The 23,218-nt window shown below is 39.6% G+C and overlaps 1 protein-coding gene and 1 long non-coding RNA gene across 4 annotated transcripts in view; one reads left to right on the top strand and one right to left on the bottom strand.

Annotated features, from left to right (window-relative positions):
* Positions 1–3,549, bottom strand: part of LOC123800639 (uncharacterized) — a 49,074-nt gene extending 45,525 nt beyond the window's left edge. Inside the window, exon 1 of the long non-coding RNA XR_006781968.2 lies at positions 3,395–3,549. This is a non-coding gene — a long non-coding RNA (uncharacterized LOC123800639). The remainder of the gene's footprint in view (positions 1–3,394) is intronic.
* A 150-nt stretch (positions 3,550–3,699) lies between these two features.
* Positions 3,700–23,218, top strand: part of WDR89 (WD repeat domain 89) — a 40,309-nt gene continuing 20,790 nt past the window's right edge. Inside the window, exons 1-2 of one of the 3 annotated variants that reach the window (XM_045810480.2) lie at positions 3,700–3,821; positions 16,191–16,263. In XM_045810480.2, the coding sequence (XP_045666436.1) occupies positions 16,202–16,263 (62 nt within the window). In that variant the 5' untranslated portion in view covers positions 3,700–3,821; positions 16,191–16,201. The remainder of the gene's footprint in view (positions 3,822–16,190; positions 16,264–23,218) is intronic. The other 2 variants (XM_045810481.2, XM_045810482.2) reach the window with 2 other exon arrangements.

Raw genomic sequence — 23,218 nt, 5'->3', positions numbered from 1 at the left:
AAAAGCATGCTTGCCTAGGTATTGGTCTTATGTGTTACTGGGAAACCAATGGGCTCTGGGCTTCCAGAGCTGGACAAAGGAATATGGTGCTTAGGAATGAAGCCAGAGGCTTCAAATGCAGGCTCTTAGGCCGAGGTCTGAAGGACTAGACAGCCAAATGAGGCAGGGAGTCAAAGAAGCAAGCTGGAATGAAGTGTGAAGTAGGGCTGTTCCTTTTAGATGTATTTTACCGGAGAGTAGAAAATGGGATTGGTTTGTACATTCTGTATGCTTATACTAATCCACTCCCACAAATATAAGACACTATGTCAAACATGGTTCTCTGGAATAACTTCCAGGCCTGACCACCAATGCCCCACTTCCACTCTCAAATGCATGATTTGAAGTTCTCCATCTATGTGTTGCTGTGAAGGCATTTTGTAGGTGTAATTAACAGTCATAATCAGTAGACTTTAAATAAAGATTATCCTGGGTAATGTGGGTGGGCCTGATTCAACTGGCTGAAAGGCCTTAAGAGCTGAACTGAGGTTTTCCAGAAGAAATTCTGCCTGTGGACTACAACTTCAGCTCCTGCCGGAGAGTTCCAGCTTGCCTTTCCTGACAGCCTTCTCTGCAGATTTCAGACTTGCCCCCAGGCAGACCCCCAAATTGTGCAAGTCAATTCCTTGCAAAAAATTTCTTAATATGTATTTTCTACTGGTTCTATTTCTCTGGCTGAGCCTTGATACAGCGATTGAACATGAGTATTTCTAAGTAGTATGTACAATTTGGACTTTGTACTTTAACAGCAAATACAGGTATTTCTGTGTGTCTATATAGGAGAGTGTCTGGAGGTCTACGTATATAATTGCTCTCTTTTTGAGGAGGCCTGACTTTGGGATCCCATGTCCTCCCCTGTAGTGTCCAGTGCTAGTAAGAATGCTAAGTCAGTTTGACCATATCTGATTGGGTTCCTCATCCTTCACTATCCCCCAGGTGATGTCTGATTACCCTAGCCTGTTTTCAGTAAGAATACGCTGACTCGATCAAGCAATAATCCCCCTTACCCTGATGTTTCCCTTTAGTAATTTTCCATCCACTGACCCCCACACCTGCTCACTGGCTATGAATTCCCATTTGTGTATTCAGAGTTGAGTTCAATCTCTCTCCCCTATTATAAAAGCCCACCATAATAGCTCCCCGTGAATAAAGTCTGTCTCACTGTCTTTAATAAGTATCATGAATAATTTTTCTTTGACACTCCCAGACTATTTTGATCACAAATTTTTTTACCATTCACTCCAAATTAGATAGCTAGATTTTAAGAAATTTATACTGTTATATCATGTGCACAATTTTTTAAAACACAAAAATGGAAAGAAAAATGTTGAAATTAAAAAGGAAATAGAAATAGAAGTTGTAATATTCTCTTCCTGCATCTGAAGACTCTTACTGCATTTATCTCACTTTGAGGTTGTTCCTTAACCTATTTCTCAATAGACACGATACAAAAATGATTCCAGGGTTCACATCTCAAAAGGCAGTAATGGTATCTATTTCAATTTCTGTTTTTAAATTCTGAACAAATAACTAAGCTTTTTCTCTTTAAGTGGAACACTTCAGGAGCTTCCAAAAGAGTAAGCACTTAGGATAGTTAATACAGATTAGCCAAACGTGCTCGTGAGTCAGTCACTCAGTTGACTCTGCTAAAAACTGCTAACCACAGTAGCAGTCTTCACACCTGCAGTTTTTAATGTTTTTTTATTCTTGGTCATATGAATTTAATTTATATCCCAAATGTGGACCACTGACTTAAATTAGGAGGCAAAAGGAAAAATAGCATTAAAATGCTAGTAAATGGAAAGCATTAAAACTGATAATTCTGGGGACACCTGGGTGGCTAAGTCCCCATCAGGCTTCTTGCTCAGCACGGAGCCTGCTTCTCCCTCTGCCTGCTGCTCCCCCTGCTTGGGTGCTCTCTCTCTGACAAATGAAATCTTAAAAAAAACCCACACTGATAATTCTGAATTTTTGCCTCAAGGTGACTTTTTTATTCATAGAGTTCACTTAGTACATCATATAGAATATGAAAAGGAGAAATAGTGGTGATTACACTTAGTTTGGCTCTTCATTTACTGAGAATAAAAAGAAATAGTATCTTCCATGTTTCATTTAAAAACAACCTGACACCTTCTCGTGTCATTTAGAAAGACGACACAAAAAATTAGAAAAATAATTTTATTTTTTAAACAAAAATGCAATAATTCCAAGCATTAGTCATAAAAGCAGTTTTGCTTGGCTTTAATCCTATAAAATGTACTTAATTTTAAATCCAGAATGTAGAACTATTATATACTACAAATCATGTTTTTTCCTACACAAATGAAACAATTTGTATTACATATTAAATAGGGAAAAAAATTGTCGAGAGGGAAAAGACCACTCAGGAAAAATTTTTGGCGTTTATACATTGATTTCTACTTTTGCCAAACACAAAAGTGATGAAATACTACCCAATGAGCTCAGGGAAGTGAAAGTTCATGATTCAATAAAGGTAGGGAAACTCGGCCTTAAATGAACATAATGTTTCCATAACGGCTGAAAATGGACTTCATAATACAATCTTGAGTAATACACAATGCGTGTAACCTGAGGTTTGTCACGCTTGACATTTTAACTACAGCACTATTCTGTCAAGACAGCAGCCAGTTCTTGCTTCTTGTCCTATCAACACTTGATTTATGTTAAGCAGCTGCTACCTATCCCAAAATAGTATATATAACTGACAAATTTAGTGTACTTTTCAAATATTTTCGAATATACACTAATTTGAAAATCAAAGACCGTTTTGTGGCAATAGCAAAAATTTTACAAACCAAGAATCTTAGTACCGCATTTACGAACATCTAGCACAGCACGCCCAAGCACAAGCTGTAAAATGTTTGAAACTCTATTTATCTTTACAAACACACAGTAAGTCTTTTCAGTTTCCCTCAGTGGCTTTAACGGTGCTGATCAGTCAAAAGATAAAAAGCGCAACGGAACACATCAAAACCACAGTAAACGTCAGAGGGTGTTCACAATAAGAACTCAGTAGCAACAACCACATTTAAAGCTACAGGACTTGAGCCTCTGATACTACAAATCCCAGAGTTCCCAAGGGCGCAGGCGGAGCTACTTTCAAATTGATAGCTATTTCAGCCAATGACACAACCACGCAAAAAAAAAAAAAGCAATAAAGGACCTGTTCCTTTGCGTTCCAACACTGAAGTCATACTTAGTTCTGAGTATGTGGGTGTTTCAGGGCCCTATCAAGTATTTCTCACTCGCAGTAGAAGCTTCCTGGTCACCACAATTCTCTACCCGAATCTGTCTCAGTGGAAGTTACATCGTCTAAAAGCAGAGAGGAACTCACGTTGCCCGACGTCAACGGAAGGACTCCATCACCTGAGGAAGAGGCAGAACCCGCCTTATTCTTGCCCTTTATTGGCCACGCAGCCAGGAGACGCAAACCTTCGTCACAACCAATGAGTCTTTGAAACTTCCGTTAACAAACCGTAAAAGGAGAGGTCCTGTGCGGCGCTTTGCTTAAACTGGGTCTGCGCCGGCGCAGACGTCCTGCTTTCGTCCAATCCGGAGAGAGGCTTGCTCTTGGCAATTCGTCGGCCCTCCTCACCCCGCCTCTTTCGCTTCCCCCGCCTCTCTGCTGCTGACCAATGCTCTGCACTTTCTTTTGCACGTTTACCCTATCAGAGAGGTAGGGGGTGGAGTTCCGGTCTTCTGCAGTGCTTCGAGACTCGGCTCGCATTTCTTCCCGCGCGCGTTGTGGGCTTGCAGTTGAGGTATATTTCATAGGGTCGGGTTGGGCTCGTACCCGGAATGGGCAGGTCTCTCCACGGACGCGATTATGTGGGTTTAGTCTAGAAAGCCGTAGTCGTTGGTTCTCTGGCACGAGGACCTCTGAGGGAAGTGGGAAGGGGTTGGGAGAAGGGAGCCACGTGCTGGGGCTTCTGGTGCCGGGGTGGGAGCCCCTGGACCACATCCGCGCTGTCCCTGCCCCGCGGGCCTTCCGCCGGTTAGGTGTTGGTGTCACTGTCGCCGGCCCCGTTGCCTCCTCTGTCTCACGTTTCTGTAGAAGCGAAGCGCCCTTCGCCTAGTGTTCAAGGAAGGGTATCCAGGATCTGTTTTTGTTTTTTTCCTGCAACTCGCATTTTTCTTATCGCCTGAGTGTGTAAATTTTCGAAGTCAGATAGCAAATTTTCATTTGGGAAGAGACGTCGTGTAATATACAATACAAACTGTGAGACCAGCTCTGTTAAGCACTTTATGTGTATTATATAATCCACATAGCAGTCTAAAGGGTAGGTACTGTTAACTGTTCTTATTTTCATGTGAAGAAACAGACTGCTTAGTAACTCGTCCACATGTTGTCTAAAGCTCGTCTCTTGGTAAACTGAGTGTGCCATTTGGTTTCCAAAGACGTAAAATTAAAATACGCTATTAAACTGTAAAATGTTTCACCTGTTTTCTTTCCGAACTTGAAGTTATTTTAAAAGTTAATGCAACATGCCTATAAGTGAATTGATATTATCGATATAAAATCATCTAGTAGAATACCTTGGACTAGGAGCCATTTCCCAACCTTTGACTGGGCAAGTCACCCTCTGAGCCAGAATCGAAATCAATACCAGACATGACTACAAGACTACTTCCTAGAGTTGTAAGGATCAAATGAGAGAATGGTTGTAATGTATAAATTACTGATGATAACTGCCTATATGTCTCTGCTTTTCAAATTCTTTCCTGTGAGGCCAGACCAGTGTTAAATAGCATAGATAGATAGATAATTTTATATATGTAGTTATATATTCTCTGTGTCTAAAACAGTGGTAATATGCAGCCTAGGACCACGTGTGAACTACCTCTTTTCTTTTTAAAGATTTTTCCCCCATTTAATCTGCCATGTTTTCATCCCCCTGAATTTTCAGCCTACATAAATCATTTAAGTAGCATTTCATTAGGAATGGGAAGGCCATTGAGAGAAGCCAGGATGCTTTCAACCAAGTTTTCCATCATCTGTGGTCTGGCTTGATGAGTAGCACTTCCAGTGTGAGGTGTCAGCGATGTTCTTCACTATCAACAAAGAGATGATCTCTGAGCAGGGGCTGGTTGCATCACTTCCAGCACTGCCCCTTTTATAACCCCTGCATGAAGAGCTTCGACCAGTGCCTCTTGATCGGCTTGCAGGCATTTATCAGCTTATTAAAGGATAGGATAAAAGTATATGACCCAACAGCCAGATGGAAGAGTTGCATAGAGCAAGGTGCGCAGAAAGGGTGTAAGCTTCCATGCCCTCTCTAGGCACACTACTCTCCACAGTCTTTGCTTGTTCTCCAGTCTGGAAGCTCCAAAATACATTTAAGCCCATGTGGCTCCCTTACCTATTCATCCAGGTTTCAGGACGGTGTTCCCTGTAAAAGCAGAAATGTTATTCATATGGTCTGTATTCTTACCTTAGACTGATGTAGATAGCGTAATGCAAAAGTAGCTCAGTTCAAATAACTTCTGAGTTCTGGTTCCTTCTGGAGGCTCTGAGGTGAAGATTACTTTCCTCGCCTTTTTCAGCTTTTGGTGGCTGCATGTGTTCTTGGCTTGTGGTACCTTCATCTTCCAAGCATGTCACTGCTATCTCTGCTTCCATCGTCACACTGTTTTCTCTCCTGTAGTCTAATCGAATCTTTCTCTGCCTTTCTCTAATGCGGGCCTTTGTGCTTACATTTAGGTTCCACCTAGATAATCTAAAATAATCTCTCCATCTCAGTATCTTAATTACAAAACCACTCTGTCATGTAAGGAAACACTCATAGGAATCAGGATTTGGGTATCTTTGGGGGTCATCTTTTAGCTTACTACAAAGGGTATAAAGAGGGTAAAGGAGATCCTGTTCCACTGCAGCTTAAAGTCTAATTGGATGTGCATTAACACCTTAGAAGGGTGAAATTTCTTGGAGTTCTAATCTTCTGCCTTAGAAATGCATGTAACTTTTGTATTCAACTTCATAATATGCCCATGTTTGATACTCTTCTGAATTATTTGCCACATCATAACACTGCTGTTTTAGGGATTTAGACTGTTTTGTGGCTTATATTAGCCAGATTACTATAGTCATAGATGTGTCCCCCAGTTTAAGAAGTATGACCTCAGATGATGGGGATTTATTATAAGGAAGCCATTTAAGCAACCAGTTAAAGACTTTGGGTCCCGTTGCTCCTAAGGCTAAAATGTGCGATAGGCTTTCTGGAGAACTGGACTGATGGTCCCTCATCATTGATACTCTCCGATCCCCCCCCCCCCCAAGACAGGAGCTCTGATGAACAGATTTTTGTCCTATCTTCAGAAGAAAATAACCCACCTGTTCTTGTGTCTATCTGAAAATCATAATTAGGAGACAGGATCTGATGAGTTGGGTTTATTACCATTTGGTATGGGTATGTTGGAATAAGATTATGAAAAACAACCCAGCTCTGAATAGGTATTCAGTATGTAAGAACTGTTCAGTAAAGATCTCTGTGCTTTGTGTACAGAGTTGGAAGGAGAAGTACATGTGGGACATTTATATGGGCCAGGCCTGCAAGTGACCTACATTACTTTTTCTCATGTTGCCTTCTCTGACACAAAGCCACGCCTAACAAACGTCTAGTTGTGTGCCTCACTGATGATCTGCTCATGAGTTAGTCTCTGCCACGATGGGCAATACTTAGCCAGCTGCTTAAGATTTGTTCTCAGTCCTCAATCTCCAGCCTTTAGTTTCTTTACCCTGTGAACTCTCCATGGCATCCAGATGCCTCTAGACAGCCTTCTTGGATACAGTCCTTTTTAAGCGGGCTCCACACCAGTGCTATCATCAGGTCCACAGGAAAGAGCCTCACATCCTTGGCCCTGACAAAGTCTGGATGTACAGGCCAATAACAATGTAATGCAGCCATTTTTCTTTGTTCTCTTTGAGCAGGTAGCCAGCCACAGTCTCTTAGACTTTGCCGCGCGTGGATCCTATATCCATAGTCTACAGGGGACCAGATCAAGGTCTGAGTTTGAGCTACTCGTGCTTGGTAAAATGGGAACGAGGAAAAAATGTCACAGTATTTTTTCACAAATAACTTCTTCCAAAAAAATTCTTTTTTCAGCTGCTTCATTTTGGTGTTTTTATTTCCTCAAAATGGAAGTCAGGCTAATGCTTGCAAAACTAGTTTTAGGTCATCTTTGCAAGTCCGGTGTGGACAGTCGGCCACCTAACTTAGGATGTGAGGGTATAGTGTGCAGTTTATAGGCTACGAAGTACAAAGTACTGGGCATTTACTGGGCATTTACCTGATGACTAGTTATGTAACTGAGTTTTTAAAGAATTCTCCCAGTAATCCAAGCCTAAGTAATTTCATTTGTTAAATGCTTGGTTCACCAGCCCTCTCTGTTCCTTGGTTTGGTAATAATTAAATCTAGGTGAAATAAATATAGAGGAATGTACATTTAAAAAACTATCTTTGAGGAGACCTGGGTGGCTCAATCAGTTAAGCATCCAACTCTTGATCTCAGCTTAGGTCTTGATTTCAGGGTTCGGAGTTCAAGCCCCACATTGGGCTCCACACTGGGTAGAGAGTGTACTTAAAAAAAACGAAACAAAAACAACCAAGAAACTGTCTTTGAAAGTGATCATCTCTGGGAAGCTAGCATTTCTTAGTGACTAAAATATTCCTTAGGTTTCCCAATCATCAAGCAGAATCATTTGATCTTATAAGTTGCCTTACTGGTTTAGAATAAACTTAAGTGATTGAGATAAATGGTAGTTAGAAGTGATTTCTTTTTCTTTTTTTAAGATTTTATTCATTTATTTGAGAGAGAGAAAGAGCACCAGCAGAGGAAGGGCAGAGGGAGAAGCAGACTCCCCCACTGACCCAGCCCAACACAGGGCTCTATCCCAGGACTCTGAGATAACCCAAGCTGAAGGCGGATGCTCAGCTGACTGAGCCACGCCATGATTTTTGTTTTTAACTCTTGAAAAATAGTACTGTTGTAGGGTCACGTTATTTCACATTTAAGGATTTAAAATTGGGTTTACTTAGTTTTTTTAAATAAGATTTTAATTTTAATTCCAGTATAGTTAACGTACAGCGTTATATTAGTTTCAAGTGTACAATTTAGTGATACAACAATTCTATACATTAGTCAGTGCTCATCATGATAAGTGCATGGATTCACTTAGCTTTAAATACAGATTTTTTTTTCCTGGATTGCAAGTTCATCTTGGCTGAGTTAACTGTTCATCATTTCAGCTAGATAAATTGTACATCATACAACAAGATATTTAACAAAACTTTAACATTTTAAGGATCATAAACTTCATTATGTGTTCATTATTTTCCAAATTTTCTTAGCTAAGCATTAATTGTTATGAAACAACTTGAAAAGTATAAAGCGTAAAATTGTTAGCAGCACGATGTGATAGAAGGAGCACTTGAAGTCAGAAGATCTTTCTATCGAAACCATATAAAATGTTGGACTTTTCTGAGCTTTAGTTTACTTATTTGTTAAATACTACTACTATTTGTCCTACTTAACTCTCACAGTTGTGAGACTCCGATGAAATGACAAATACTATAGTCCTTTGCAAAACGTATTCTTTTATTAAGGTCATAGTAAGTATCTGTTGTACTTTTTTTTTTTTTTAAGGTATTATTGATTTATGTGAGAGAGAGACCGAGAGAGAGAGCATGGGGGCGAGGAGAAGGAAAAGCAGACTCCCTGCTAAGTAGGAAGGCTGACATGGGGCTCAGAAAAGGGGTTTGGTCCCAAGACCTTGGGATCATGACCTGAGCCGAGGTCAGACACTTAACCAACTGAGCCACCTAGGTGCCACTATCTGATGTGTTTTTAAAGGGTTCGAATTTAGCATTAATTCTCTTGTGAATTCTACTAGTTTATGTGATTTTTTTAAAGCTCTACCACAATTTTTTGCCTCTTCGTAAGGTGGCTAGACCAAAAAATGATAAAAATCCTGTCTAGCAAATCTTTTAAGTTAATGTTAATTAATATTAGTCTCCAAATGTCGTTGCTTTGCTAACAATATAGTTTCACAGGAAAATTAAAAGAAACTTCTTCCAGAGAGTAATAAGCTTGGTGTGCCATTATAATTAAAACTTTTCCTGATAATGTAGGTTACTTTGTTTATCATGTCAGTTAAAATATTCCTTAGTGTTAGTATGTATACTGAGGTAAGCGATGGCTCTGTTCTCTTTGTGGGCATTCGTTGTGATCATTATTACTTTTTATTGGCTTTTAAAAAAAAGAATTTCATGGGATGCCTGGGTGGCTCAGTTGGTTACCTGTCTGCCTTTGGCTCAGATCATAATCCCAGGGTCCTGGGGTCCAGTCCCACATCGGGCTCCTTGCTCAGCAAGAGTCTGCTTTTCCCTCTGCCTGCCACTCCCCATGCTTGTGCTCGTGCTCTCTCTCTTTCTCTGACAAATGAATAAAATCTTAACAATAACAACAACAAAAAAAGAATTTCACCATTCCTTGAATTTTAGCAGAGCTAGTGGTTAAGAGCACAGATTTTTTTTTTTAAGATTTTGTTTATTTGACAGACAGCGAGAGAGGGAACACAAGCAGGGGGAGTGGGAGGGGGAGCCTGATGCAGGCTTGATCCCAGGACTCTGGGATCATGACCCGAGGTGAAGGCAGAGGGCAGACGCTTAACGACTGAGCCACCCAGGCGCCCCAAGAGCACAAACTGCCTGAATTGAGTACTGGCTGCATACTAGCTCTGTGATATTGGGCTGTTTACATGTAACTTACATGTGCTTCAGTTGTCCCATTTATGAAATGGGATAATTATAGGTACTTCATAGGCTGTTATAAGAATTGAATGAGTACGGGGCACCTGGGTGGCTCAGTCGTTGAGCGTCTGCCTTTGGCTCAGGGTGTGATCCCCGCGTTCTGGGATCGAGCCCCACATCAGGCTCCTCCGCTGGGAGCCTGCTTCTTCCTCTCCCACTCCCCCTGCTTGTGTTCCCTCTCTCGCTGGCTATCTCTCTCTCAAATAAATAAATAAAATCTTAAAAAAAAAAAAAGAATTGAATGAGTACGTATTTGGGAAGTGCTTAAAACAGTGCCTGACAAACACTTTTAAATAAATTCCTTTCTTTGAGGCGCCTGCGTGGCGCAGTTGGTTGAGCTTCGGACTCAGGGTCTTGAGATTGAGCCCCAGGAGATCTCGCCCTGCCTCTGAACTCTATGCTCACCGCAGTCCGCTTGAGATTCCCTTTCCCTCTGTGCCTCCCGCTCATGCTTGCTCATGCACACTCTCTAAAATAAGTAAATCTTAAAAAACAGTAAATTTCTTTCTCTGATTTTATTCAATATTACTCATCAAGTATGAATGTGGAATAACAGCTGGAAGAGAAAAAGCTCTAGGTTATGGCTTATAAATATACTGTATCATATAGCTGATACTATTTTAAATCTTTTTTTAACCTTGTAAATACTCGGAAATTTGCATGGCCAGGCAACTAAAAGTTATGCTGGACTTCACATCATTTAATATTGGTTTTGATCTTAAATCTTTGCTGGTATTAAGACTTTCCACATGTATATGCTTTAAATATTTTAACTGTATATTGCTTGGTTGTATGAGTGTTATTGATTCATTTCATTTAGTGCGGATGAGAATTATGCCAACTTTACATTTGAATGGCCATTTAAAAATGCTTTGTAAAATATGTCTTTTATATCATTTGAGGGTCAGTATAAGAAAGCATTTAAGAGTGTGGGCTCTAAAATCAGATTTCTGGGCTGTCTGGGTGGCTCAGTGGTTAAGAGTCTGTGTTTGACTCAGGTCATGATCTTAGGGTCCTGGGATCAAGCCACGCATAGGGCTCCCTGCTCAGCAGAGAGCCTGCTTCTTCCTCTCACACTCCCCTGCTTGTGTTCCCTCTCTCACTGTCTCTCTGTCAAATAAATAAATAAATAAAAATTTTAAAATAAATAAATAAAATCAGATACCTGTTCCAGTCCCTGCTCTGCACTTGTGAGCCAAGTGTGAGCCAGTGATCTTCGGCAGATCACCTGCCGTTTTTAAGTCTCACTTTCCTAACTATAGAGCCGGATAAGGTAATTTCAGAGGACTAAATGAGATACAATGCATGTAAAGCATTTAGAACAGTACCTTGCATACAGCAAGAGTTTAATATATTTTACTTACTATTAATATCATTGATGGATACAAAAGAGCCAGTAGGTAGAACAAATAGAAATACGAGAAAACCAAAATTCAGATCAATGATTTACTGAAGGTCATGTGAAAAAAGTATGCTCCCTTCTAGTGCAGATCTTTTCCCATAACCCCTCTTCAGCTTACTCGTATTGACCAAGTCCACCCCAAAGACGTGTTCCTTTATTTCCCATTGTGTTTCCAATTCTTGGTTGCTTGTCAGAGTATTTTCATCTTGGTTCTCATTCTATCAGTCTTTCTCTTTCTTTATGAATTCTGCAGGCCTGTATTACTTGGGCTTTTAAGTTGTTAGTATGCATGCATGACAGGCATTTATTTTTCAAAAAAGAAAGAAAGAATAGATATTGAAGTTAAATTTTTCATAAAGGTTAGTTTTTTTTTAACTTGTGATTCCATTAGCCTATTATTTTTTTTTTAAAGATTTTATTTATTTACTCGACAGAGATAGAGACAGCCAGCGAGAGAGGGAACACAAGCAGGGGGAGTGGGAGAGGAAGAAGCAGGCTCATAGCAGAGGAGCCTGATGTGGGGCTTGACCCCATAACGCCGGGATCACGCCCTGAGCCGAAGGCAATGCCCAACCGCTGTGCCACCCAGACGCCCCTCCATTAGCCTATTATTAACTTGTATTTAACATGGTACTGAATTATTTTTATGAAGCTACCTTATTCCCTCCAAACTCTCCCTTCTTTTTTTCCCCTGAGATTGTAAAATCAAATTGAGCTTTTCTTAGGAATTGAGAAGGAGTTTGAGAATCACACAAATCCCCTGAGCCATTCTAAAAATAGGAAGAATACAATTTATGAATCATTGCGTTATTTTTGAAACTCTTGAATGATTAAAATATGGATGTATTCTTTTTTGGCATCAAAACCATGTTTATATCATATAAGTAAAGCACATAATATTTACTGCATTATTCTGGAAATTTGAGGTAATTTGATCCTATAATGTATTTTGTGAAGGAATAGCATTTGGAACAAATTGTTTAATTCTGGAATTTGGGTATGTAGGACTGTCTATTAAATCATGTTCACACCAGCAGGTGTTTATTGAATGCTTTCTGCCAATAAGGTACTGTGTAAGATGGTAATAAAGTGATGCCCCCCAAATCACAACCTTTTTCCTTAGCTTCCTCAGTTCTGCCGTCATGGTGTTTTCTGTGACTATAGAGTTTGAAGTGAATTGACCTCAAAGTTGTGTTTATGGATGTCCTGGATGTCAATAGTGATACTGCTTGATTTATTTCTTATTTCTTTTTCTTTATTTCTTTGTTTTCTCCAGAAAAGGGGTGGCTGCCTCTGTGGCTTGATTTGTATGTGTGTGTGTGTGTGTGTGTGTTTCCTGTCTTTGTCATTGTTTTACATTTTGTGTAGTTCCTTATCTTTGCTTCTTTGTCTTCCTCTATGGAGTGTGTTTTGTGTGCGTTTGTGTTTCTATATTCCTCTCCAGGAAGTAGGATATTGCAAGGTAGGCTATAGAGTTAGCCTCAGGCTGGTAGAGGATTGATAGTAGAGAACTGGAAAACATGGTTCTTGTCTTTAAGAAATTTATACTCTGTAGTAGAGAGAAACAGATATAAGTGTGTGACTATGTATAACTAGAGAAAAAATAACACTTCTGTGTATTTAGTATACGATTACTGCTATATAAATAACAGAATGTTTTGGCATTCAGAGTAAGTATAAACTTGCTTTAGGCTGGGTTAAGAAAAATTTTATAGTACTGTACCAGTACTACAAAATTTAAGCTAGATCTTGAAGCCTGGGTAGGATCTAGATAACTCAGGAAGACAATGTAGGATTCTTGGAGAGATCAGCAATCTTTTTTGCAGTTGTGGGGAAAATATTTTACCCATTAAAAAATTGCTATGTGTGGGGTTGCTATACAATAGTGTGTGATTCAGATGCTCACACAACTGCAGCCCCTGCGAAAACAATGAGAATGTATATGCTGCTTTATAAAAATTATTTAGTTTTATGTCCTTAAAGAAATGTTTGTGAGGGGCGCCTGGGTGGCTCAGTCGGTTAAGCGTCTGCCTTAGGCTCAGGTCATGATCCCAGGGTCCTGGGATCGAGCCCCGCATCAGGTTCCCTGCTCAGTGGGGAGACTGCTTCTGCCTCTCCCTCTGCTGCTCCCCACTGCTCGTGTGTGCTCTCTCTCTCTCATAAATAAATAAAATCTTAAAAAAAAAAAGAGAAGTTTGTGAAATCACATATTTGCTTTTATTTTCCACTTCCTGTCATGCTGAATGTCAGTGCTTTTTACAACATGAAATTGGTTTCTAAGAACAAAATTTTTTTATATGAAGTAAGAGTCTGTCCTGTTCTTCCCATCTTTTTCCAGGAATTAGATGTTAAATTAAGTATTTCCTGTCCTCTTCTGTGTCGGGGCCCTATAGGAAACCATTGCAGTTGCAGATAAGAGAGGTAATGGACGGCTGGAGGAGGATAATAGCAGGGCAGACAGTGATGAGATAAATGTGAAGGGTGATTTTCAAGGTAGGCTTTATTGGCTAGTTGCTTCTTGTCCTTTGACTTTCTTTAATCAAAGATGATTCTGAGATGTTGAGCCTAGATGATTGAGAAGATTGTATAACTAACAGAGATGAGGAATACAGGTGTTTGAGTTATATTTTGGATATATTCAATTTGAAGTTTTGGTAGCCTGTTCAGGGTAGAGGTCTAGGCAGACATTAGAAATAATGGAGTTGGAATTTTGAAGAGAGGTCAGGATTGAGGGTAAAATCTAGGAGTTCACAAAGAGGTGATAATTTATATTGCATGGGGAAGAGAGGAAAGAACAAGTAAGAAAAATTTAACTCAGTTATCATGGTTAACAGCAGAAATCCCAATCATTACTAATCAGTTAAAGCATATGTCTGTTTAGATGTTCTCGTTAAGTCCTGAATGATTTTTTTTTTCCATTCTCTAATTTTTGGACCTCTTGCTAGATGGCAGTAGTAGTTAATTCCAAGGGCAAGGAAGGCAAGTATTGGAAGAGTTTGATAGCTTAAGTCGACGCTAAACTTTTTCATATGTTCAGTAAACTTAGAATCAACAGTACATTATTTCCAATCCTTTTTATCCTTCACGTCAGATCTATAAAGTAAGTGTGAAATTTTTTTTTTCTCTTAATATCCGGCTTTTGCAGGATGGTTCAAGAATTATGTCTTTTGTTGGTTATTTCTCTGATATCAGGATCTTTCACTATGTTCAGAAGAGAGGAAATGAATTTAGACTTTAACTAGATTCTGATCTTCCTAAGATATGGCACAAAGTAGTTAAGAGAACTCGTCTGTACTACTTTCTCTTTACACAAGTATAAAGCTATAAATATTTATGTTCAAGGGTTTTGCCATTATTTTGATTTCTATTTCAGCAGATCCCTTTTGGACATTCACCCAGTTTGGAGTATTAAGTAGTGAATCTACTTCAGAATGTAAAGGACAGTATTTTTAACTATCAATTTATAAATATTTATAAAGTATTGCCTGATTGTGTGAGATATGTTGACATGATTGGAAGATATCCACTGTTGGGATAACACAGGTTAACAGTGGAAATTTAAAGAATTGTTAATATGTTAAAGCATCTTTCTGTTGGTGACTTTTTTAAGGAACATTTCATACTGTGAATTCACCTTAGATGTATCTAGTCTGCCTCCCCCCCACCTTGTGTGTGCGTGCCCATGCGTGTATACATTTTCAGTTCAGCCTCAGTTATCATGATTAACAGCATGGGTATGTGCGTAGGCATGTATCTGTATATATACATATTCACTGTGTGTGTGTGTGTGTATGTATATATATATACATATATGTATATATTAGAGTTTATATCTAATAGTTTATTCTGCAGGTTTGTCATTTGACACCATTGCATTTCTTTGAAATTTTCTGTGCTGGCACTTACTGGTCTTTTGTACCAGGCATCATTCTGAGCACTTACCATGTAGTAATGAAGTTACTCCTTATAACAACCCTCTGATGTTGCAACTGGTATCCCTGTTTGAAGAATAGGAAGCTGAAACACATAGCTAGTGACACCAGAATTTGAACCTAAGCATATTCTCTTAACTACCATGCAATACCTATTTCTGTAAGTCTCTGTTTCCTAATCTAAAAAGTAATAATAAAAAGACTCTCTTTTAGGGTTATTGGTGGGGTTAAATGAAGCAATGCATGTGATGAGACTGATAAAAGAATCTAGATATTAACGATCATCTAATATTAACTGTTGTTTGGCCACTTTTCTGATTTTCTTCTAGTTCTTTTTTCCATTATCTCCCTTACGATTTATTCTTCTTCTGCCCATTTTTTAAACAGTGGTAGTGTAGGGTTCCGTTTTTGACCTGCTATTTTATATCATTCTGTATAATTTCCCTTTAGGAGGTTTATCCACTTTCCTAGTTTTAAACTACTGCCTACTACCTATAATCTGATGACCCAATTCCATACATTGCCCTCGAGCTGTAGACTGATGTATCCAAATGTCTGCTGTGTATCCATCTTCGGGCATCCCCACATGTCCTTCAGGCTTGATATGGATAACATTGTGGGAAGATTTTAGTATAAAATGAAACTGAAGGATGTGAAGTAGAGAGCCTCACACATGTGCCCTCAGAAAAATGACGACTGAGACGGATTTCTCATAAATGCTTGATTTATAGAGGATTGAACTTTATCCTTTGACTTATGAGCCTCCTCCAAGAATCTCTCCCATCTTCGTGCTTGCTGCTTGGCTCCTAGCTGGACTTTCCCCTTTTGCTCTCCTTGCCCATGAAAAGCAACCAAAGCTAAAGCTTCAGCGGACTCTCCTATAGCTGCTGCAGTTTGTGTGTCCCAAGTTGCAATTCATCAACTATTGCTGAATAAACTTGATTTCTGATAATTTGAGCTTGTCTTAGTTTATCTCTTTTCTCTTAGGTAGACATTACATGGTATCAAAAGTGAGATCTGAAGGAGGTGACCACCAAGGAATACCAACCTCCAGAAATAAGTGAGTTTCCTGCACTTGAGCCCTTTGCACTCTTTGCTTCTGCAAATAAGGTGACTTTCAGTTTGGCAAATTTCCTCTTAGATCTTGAGTTCCCTCCTTTGGTAGAGCTCTCTGACTTTATTTGGGATCTGGATAAGGACAGATTGTCCTTCTGGTGTGTACTCTTTTATTTCTGATAACGGGATCCCAGTCATCAGAATTTTCTAAGGGTGGCCCTCCCCCTTGAGGAATGCTGGCTGATTTTATGTTAAAATATTACAGTCCTGGGGCTCCTCGTTGGCTCAGTTGGTTAAGCATCTGCCTGGGATCAGGCCCTGCATCGGGCTCTCTGCTTGGCAGGGAGTCTGCTTCTCCCTCTGCTTTCCCTGCCCCCAGCTCATGCTCTCTCTCTCTCAAATAAATAAATAAAATTAAAAAAAAATTACAGTCCTTCCTCACAAACATGTTGACTAAATAAACCAGTCTTACTAAGGATAACCTGGAAGTCCAGTGACCATTATGTGGAAACTTTGATTTCCCCATACGTATTTTTCTGTGAACTAAGTTAGAAGACCATGACTACAATATTGAACAATCCAAATGGGATAGTTATTTTAATTGGTGTCTGGAAGCTTCTAAATGTGTTTAGGATTCTAAAATTGCCTCCTTACAAATACTGTTTCTAAATTGACTGAAGCAAATAAACAACTAACGATGCATAAGAAACACCAGAGACCTCTTCCTTGGGGCTAAGCAAGGTCTTTCCTAACCTTACTACTCCACCTCCTCTATATTCCCCTTTGCCTTCTCTTAACCCTTCTCCTCTCCCTGAACTTCCTTTCTTTCCTATTATTGAAACCTTGTCCACCGATCCCATTAAAACCTTCCCTTTCAAAATTAAACCTGAGAATCCTTCTAAACCACCCCAGATTTCCTATACCCCATGGACAAAAGACAAAGTTAGGACTATAATTAAGAATTTTCCCAAGGTAACTGGGGATCTCCGTGCATTTGCAGAGGAATTCAGTATTCTAACTCTACCAACCTGCTCTTCCATCTCTTATCAGTTAGCCCACTTACTTGTCAGAGAAGGTAATGCTTGGGGTGCCTGGGTGGCTCAGTTGTTAAGCGTCTGCCTTCGGCTCAGTTCATGATCCCAGGGTCCTGGGATTGAGCCCCGCATCGGGCTCCCTGCTCAGCGGGAAGCCTGCTTCTCCTTCTCCCACTCCCCCTGCTTGTGTTCCCTCTCTCACTTCCTCTCTCTCTGTCAAATAAATCAATAAAATCTTAAAAAAAAAATGCTTTATTTTTAAAAAATTTTTTAAGTGCTTTAAAAAAAAAAGAGAAGGTAATGCTCAACAATGGATTAAAACTGCTATTTGGGGAAATCCCAAACAATCTCTAGGTTTTTGTTTTTGTTTTTGTTTTTTTAAGATTTTTTAAATTTATTTTTTTGACAGAGAGAGAGAGAGAGCGCGAGCACAAGGAGGGGGAGTGGCAGGCAGAGGGAGAGGGAAAAGCAGCCTCCCCTCTGAGCAGGGAGCCCAATGTGGGCCTTGATCCCAGGACCCCGTGATCATGACCTGAGCTGAAGGCAGACACCTAACCAACTGAGCCACCCAGGCACCCCAACAATCTCTAGGGTTTAAACTAAACCAGCCACCAGCCCTTTTATATGATCAAGTTTGCGGTATGGTCCAAAGGCTACATGAAGCCAGCCCTAGGGCCTTCCTTAAACCCATGAGCCAGAACAAAATTCAAGCATACACTCAAAGGCCTACCAAATCTATGGCTAATAAAGCAGACTCCAAGTCATTTTTAATAATCCTGAACTTTCCATAGATGTTGAATCCACTCAGGTAGTTTTTTAAAATATTTTTTTATTTTTTAATTTTTAAAAAATATTTATTTATTTATTTGAAGGAGGGAGAGAGAGAGCACCCACTCACGCACGAGAAGGAGGAGAGGGAGAGACAGAATCTCAAGCAGACTTCGCTTGGAGCAGGAGCCCGACATGGGGCTTGATCTCATGACCCTGAGATCATGACCTGAGCCGAAACCGAATGGGATGCTTAACTGACTGAGCCACCTGGGCACCCCCCCGCCAGGCGGCTTTTAATTCCATGTTCGTAAATGGCCTAAACAGGGACTTAGCCCTGTTGGTCAAAGGAATCCATATAAAATGGGAAACAGTGAACACCCCTGACTTTGTCAACCTGGGTGTTCAATTAGATTGCACTGTAGAACATGACACCAGAAGAAAGACAGCTAAGATTTTGAATCTTTACCTTTAACACATGGAAACTCCAAATCTATCTTACTGGACTATATCATTTTTGCAAAAATCCTGGCCATTGGAAATGGATTGCTAGAAATTGACATAGGAGCTACATCATCAGTGCTCAGCCCCCCAGTTAAAGAGTCTTTTCCTCTAAATAATACATATGTTCAAATAGTTGGGGGGGGGGGGATGTCTTAAATAGCCACAACATGTGCCTATTTCTTAGCCCATATATTTTTGTCAGACCTTTGCAAGTGAGCTACTCATTTCTCCTTAGTGATTTAGTTCCCATACATTTATTAGAATGAGATTTCCTGAAGAAATCTAATGTTGCCTTTTTTTTTCCTCTCAAAAGGGAAATAACCCTTTTTAAAGAGGATTTTTTTTTATTTTTTTATTTTTTTTTAGGATTTTATTTATTTATTTGACAGAGAGAGCACAAGTAGGGGGAGCAGTAGGCAAAGGCAGAGGGAGAGGGAGAAGCAGACTCCCCATTCAGTGGGGAGCCTGAATCAGGGCTCCATCCCAGGACCTTTGGATTGTGACCTGAGTCAAAGGCAGACACTTAACCGACTGAGCCACCCAGGCACCCCAAAAAGGGAAATAACCCTTGAATTTCAATCCAACACTCAGGAAAGTTCAATCCCCTTTGTCCTTACTTCCACTCTACAAGCTAAGGAAGTCTAAACTTTAGATTCATCCCCACTATTAAACCTGGTAACCTCAACTCTGGACAGAATCCTCAACAGACATAGATAGAATTCATAGTGCCCCTCCTATTAAGATCTAGATTGACCCCTCAAAAAACTCTCCCAAGAATAAACCCAATACCCTATAAACAAACCTTACAGGGCATAAAGATTATTATAGAGGACGTTAAGGCTTAAGAACTCATTATCTCTTGCACTAGTCCTTGTAATACCCTATTTTGCCCCCCAAAAAATCCAATGACTGAGGATAGATTTGTCTACAATCTAGGGCAATAAATAACAACTTAATTCCCTGCTATTATCCAGTCAGCCTTAATCCCCACATGCTGTTGCTATCTGTGCCAACTGGAAGCAATTATTTTACTCTGGCTGACTTATGGAGTGGATCTTTTAAGATCCTTGTTGATAAGGATAGTTAGTATCTTTTTGCCTTTACTTGGGAAGGACAATAATATACCTGGACAGTTATGCCTCAGGGCTTTACTGAGAGTCAGTCTTCTCACAGGTTTTAAAGGCTGACTTACATGACATAAAATTGTCTGCAATTTTACTAGGCTCTGTTAGTGCGATATGTGGCTGCTTTGCTGCTCTGCTTGCCCTTGCAAGACTTCTCACAAAGAGTGTTTACCTGTTGAAAATCTTATCCGTTAAGGGACATAATGTCTGAAAAGAAAAATTGCAATTTATCCAAACTGAAGTTCGATATTTAGGACGGACATACATACGTACATACATACATTTATTTATTTATTTGAGAGAGAGAGTAAGAAAGAGTATGAGCAGGGAGGAAAGGGAGAAACAGGCTCCTTGTGAGCAGAGAGCCCAAAGCAGGCCTCCATCCCAGGACCCTGGGATCATGGCCTGAGTTGAAGGCAGATGCTTAACTGACTGAGCCACCCAGGCACCCCTATTTTGGACATTTAATCTCAGCACAGGGACTACACCTAGATCCTGATAAGCTTCAAGGCATTTTGAACTTTCCAAACCCTAAAACCTAATGTCACTTATGAGGTTTTCTTGGGCTAGCTGGTTATTGCTTATTTGGATTCCAAATTTCTACTTAATGGTTCAGCCCCTGTATTCCACATACACCACATTATTTGGGATAACCAAGATAGTTTGGTCTTTAAGACCTTGAAGGAAAGCTTAATAAATCCATCTGCTCTGGGACTCACAAATTATCAGCTAACCTTTTTCCTTTTTGTAGGAAAGGGAAGGGAATGACCTCAGAGTACTTACCCAAAAGCGTGGGGGCTATCACTGACCCTCTTAAGTTACTACAGCCAAAAATTAGATCCAGTGGCCTGAAGATACCGCACCCCCCCCCAATACTTTACAGCTATACCTGCTACTGTTGCTTCAGTAAGGCTACAAAGGAGCTAGTTATGGGACCCTCTTTGACCATCTTTGTACCCCAGCCTGTAAAGGCACTCTCATATTCACACCACACTTAACACCTTTCAGCAAGCTATCTAATCTATGAAATTCTCATATGAACTGTCCCTCATATCACTCTTGTTCAAAAAGCAGAAGTTTTAATTAACTCAAATTTTTCTTTTCTGATACGTGCTTTTCTGTTTTTGTTTTGTTTTGTTTTGTTTTTAAGTTTTTTTATCTATGTTAGTATCTCTACACCCCATTTGGGACTTGAACTCATGACCCTGAGATCAAGAGTCACATGCTCTTCTGAGTGAGCCAGCCAGGCGCCCCTGGTACATGCTTTTTGTATTTAAGAAATCTCCACCTAACTTAGAGTCATAGGTTCCCTATTTTTTTCCTGGGAATTTTGTAGTTCTTGCTCTCACATTTAGGTCTATGGTCAATTTGAGTGAATTTCTTGTTCTGATTTCTCCTTTGTCTGGTATTAATAAGATACTGCAGCTTTCCTTTTATTAGTGTTTGCATGGTATATCCTTTTCTGTCCATTTACTTTTAACCTACTTTATATTTAAAATAGGTTTCTTTATTTTTTAATTTAAATTCAATTAATTAACATATAATGTATCATTGGTTTCAGAGGTAGAGGTCAGTGATTCATCAGTATTATATAATACCCATGCTCATTACATCATGTGCCCTCTTTAATGTCCGTCACCCAGTTACCCCATCTCCCCAACCCCCCTCCCCTCCAGCAACCCCGTTTGTTTCCTATGCTTAAGAGTCTCTTATGGTTTGTCTCCCTCTCTGATTTCATCTTGTTTTATTTTTTCCTCTCTTCCCCTATGATCCTCTGTTTTGTTTCTTAAATTCCACATATATATATACCACATCTTCTTTACCCATTCATCTGTTGATGGACATCTGGGCTTTTTCCATAGTTTGGCTAAAATAGGTTTCTTTTAGACAACATATAGTCGGGTCTTGCGTCTCTTCTCCCCTCCACAAACCTAAGAATCTCTGCCTTTCAATTGAGATGTTCAGATCATTTATATTTAATGTAATTGTTGATATGGTTGGATTTAAATCTACCATCTTGCTAGCTGTTTCTAGATTTTGTTTTCTTCAGTTCTTTCTTCCTTTCTTCTTTGTTCCTTTTTTCTTCTCTCTTGCCTTCTTTTGGATTGTTTTTAGGATTACATTTTATATCTGCTCTTGGTTTGTTAATTTTACCACCTTTGTCCTTTAGTTGTTACTCTAGGGTTTATAGTATACGTCTTTAACTTGTTTAAAGTCTACCTTAAAATAATATGATACTTAATTTTGTTGTAAGAACCTTGCTGCATATGTTTCCATTTCTTCCCTCCTATCCTCTTTCTAGTGCTGTCAAATATTTGACTTTTAATAATACTCTAATATGTTGTTAACTATTTTTGGCTTTAGAAAGTCAATTGTTTTTTAAGAAAATTTTAAAAGATTATTTATTTATTTTAGAGAGAGAACAAGCATGTGCATGAGTGGGGGGAGAGGCAGAAGGAAAGGGAGAGAGAATCTCAAGCAGACTCTGTGCTAAGCATAGAACCCGACATGGGGCTCAGTCTCACAACCCTGAGATCATGACCTGAGCAGAAATCAAGAGTCAGTTGCTTAACCAACTGAGCCACCCAAGCACCTCAAGAAAATTTTTAAAAGAAAGAAAAAGTCTTAAATTTACCCTCATGTTTACCATTTTAGGTCTCTTTGTTCATGTCAATCTAGATTTCCAGTACTACTGTGGCTGAATAACTTTCTTTTTTTTTTTTTTTAAAGATTTTATTTATTTATTTGACAGAGAGAGAGACAGCCAGCGAGAGAGGGAACACAAGCGGGGGAGTGGGAGAGGAAGAAGCAGGCTCATAGCAGAGGAGCCTGACGTGGGGCTCGATCCCACAACGCCGAGATCACGCCCTGAGCCGAAGGCAGACGCTTAACCGCTGTGCCACCCAGGCGCCCCTTGAATAACTTTCTTTAACATTTTAACATTTCTTGTTTTGCACTCTGCTGGCAGCGATTCTTCTCAGCTTTTGTCTAATTGCTTTTCTTTTACCCTCTTTTTTGAAATGTGTTTTTTCTGGACCAGTTTTCCTTTCCTTTGAAAGCTTTAAAAGTGTCACTCTTGGTTCACTGACTTACATGGTTTTTCTGATTAGCAATCACTTCCAGTTTCCTCCTTCCCCCAGTCCCTGGCAACCATTAATCTTTCTGATCTACAGGTTTGCCTCTTCTAGACACTTCATATAAATGGAATCATACAATATGTGGTCTTTTGTGTGTGGCTTCTTTCACTTAGCATAATGTTTTCAAGGTTTATCCATGTTGTAGCATTTAACAGTACATCATTCCTTTTTATGGCAGAATCGTATTCCATTGTGTGGATATACCATATATTGCTTGGGTTGTTTACACTTTTTTACTATTATGAATAATGTTACCGTGAACATTCCTATACAAATGTTTGCATGAACATATGTTTAACTTTATGAAAAACTGCCCAGCTGTTTTTCACAGAGGCTGCTACATTTCACATTCTCACAAATATTGTATAAGGGTTCCAATTTCTTCACCTTCT

This window comes from Ursus americanus, chromosome 26, assembly GCF_024610735.1.
Source record: "Ursus americanus isolate L20-20 chromosome 26, mUrsAme1.1.p, whole genome shotgun sequence".
Classification (NCBI taxonomy): Eukaryota; Metazoa; Chordata; class Mammalia; order Carnivora; family Ursidae; genus Ursus; species Ursus americanus.
This window is presented reverse-complemented; position numbering and strand designations above follow the sequence as displayed.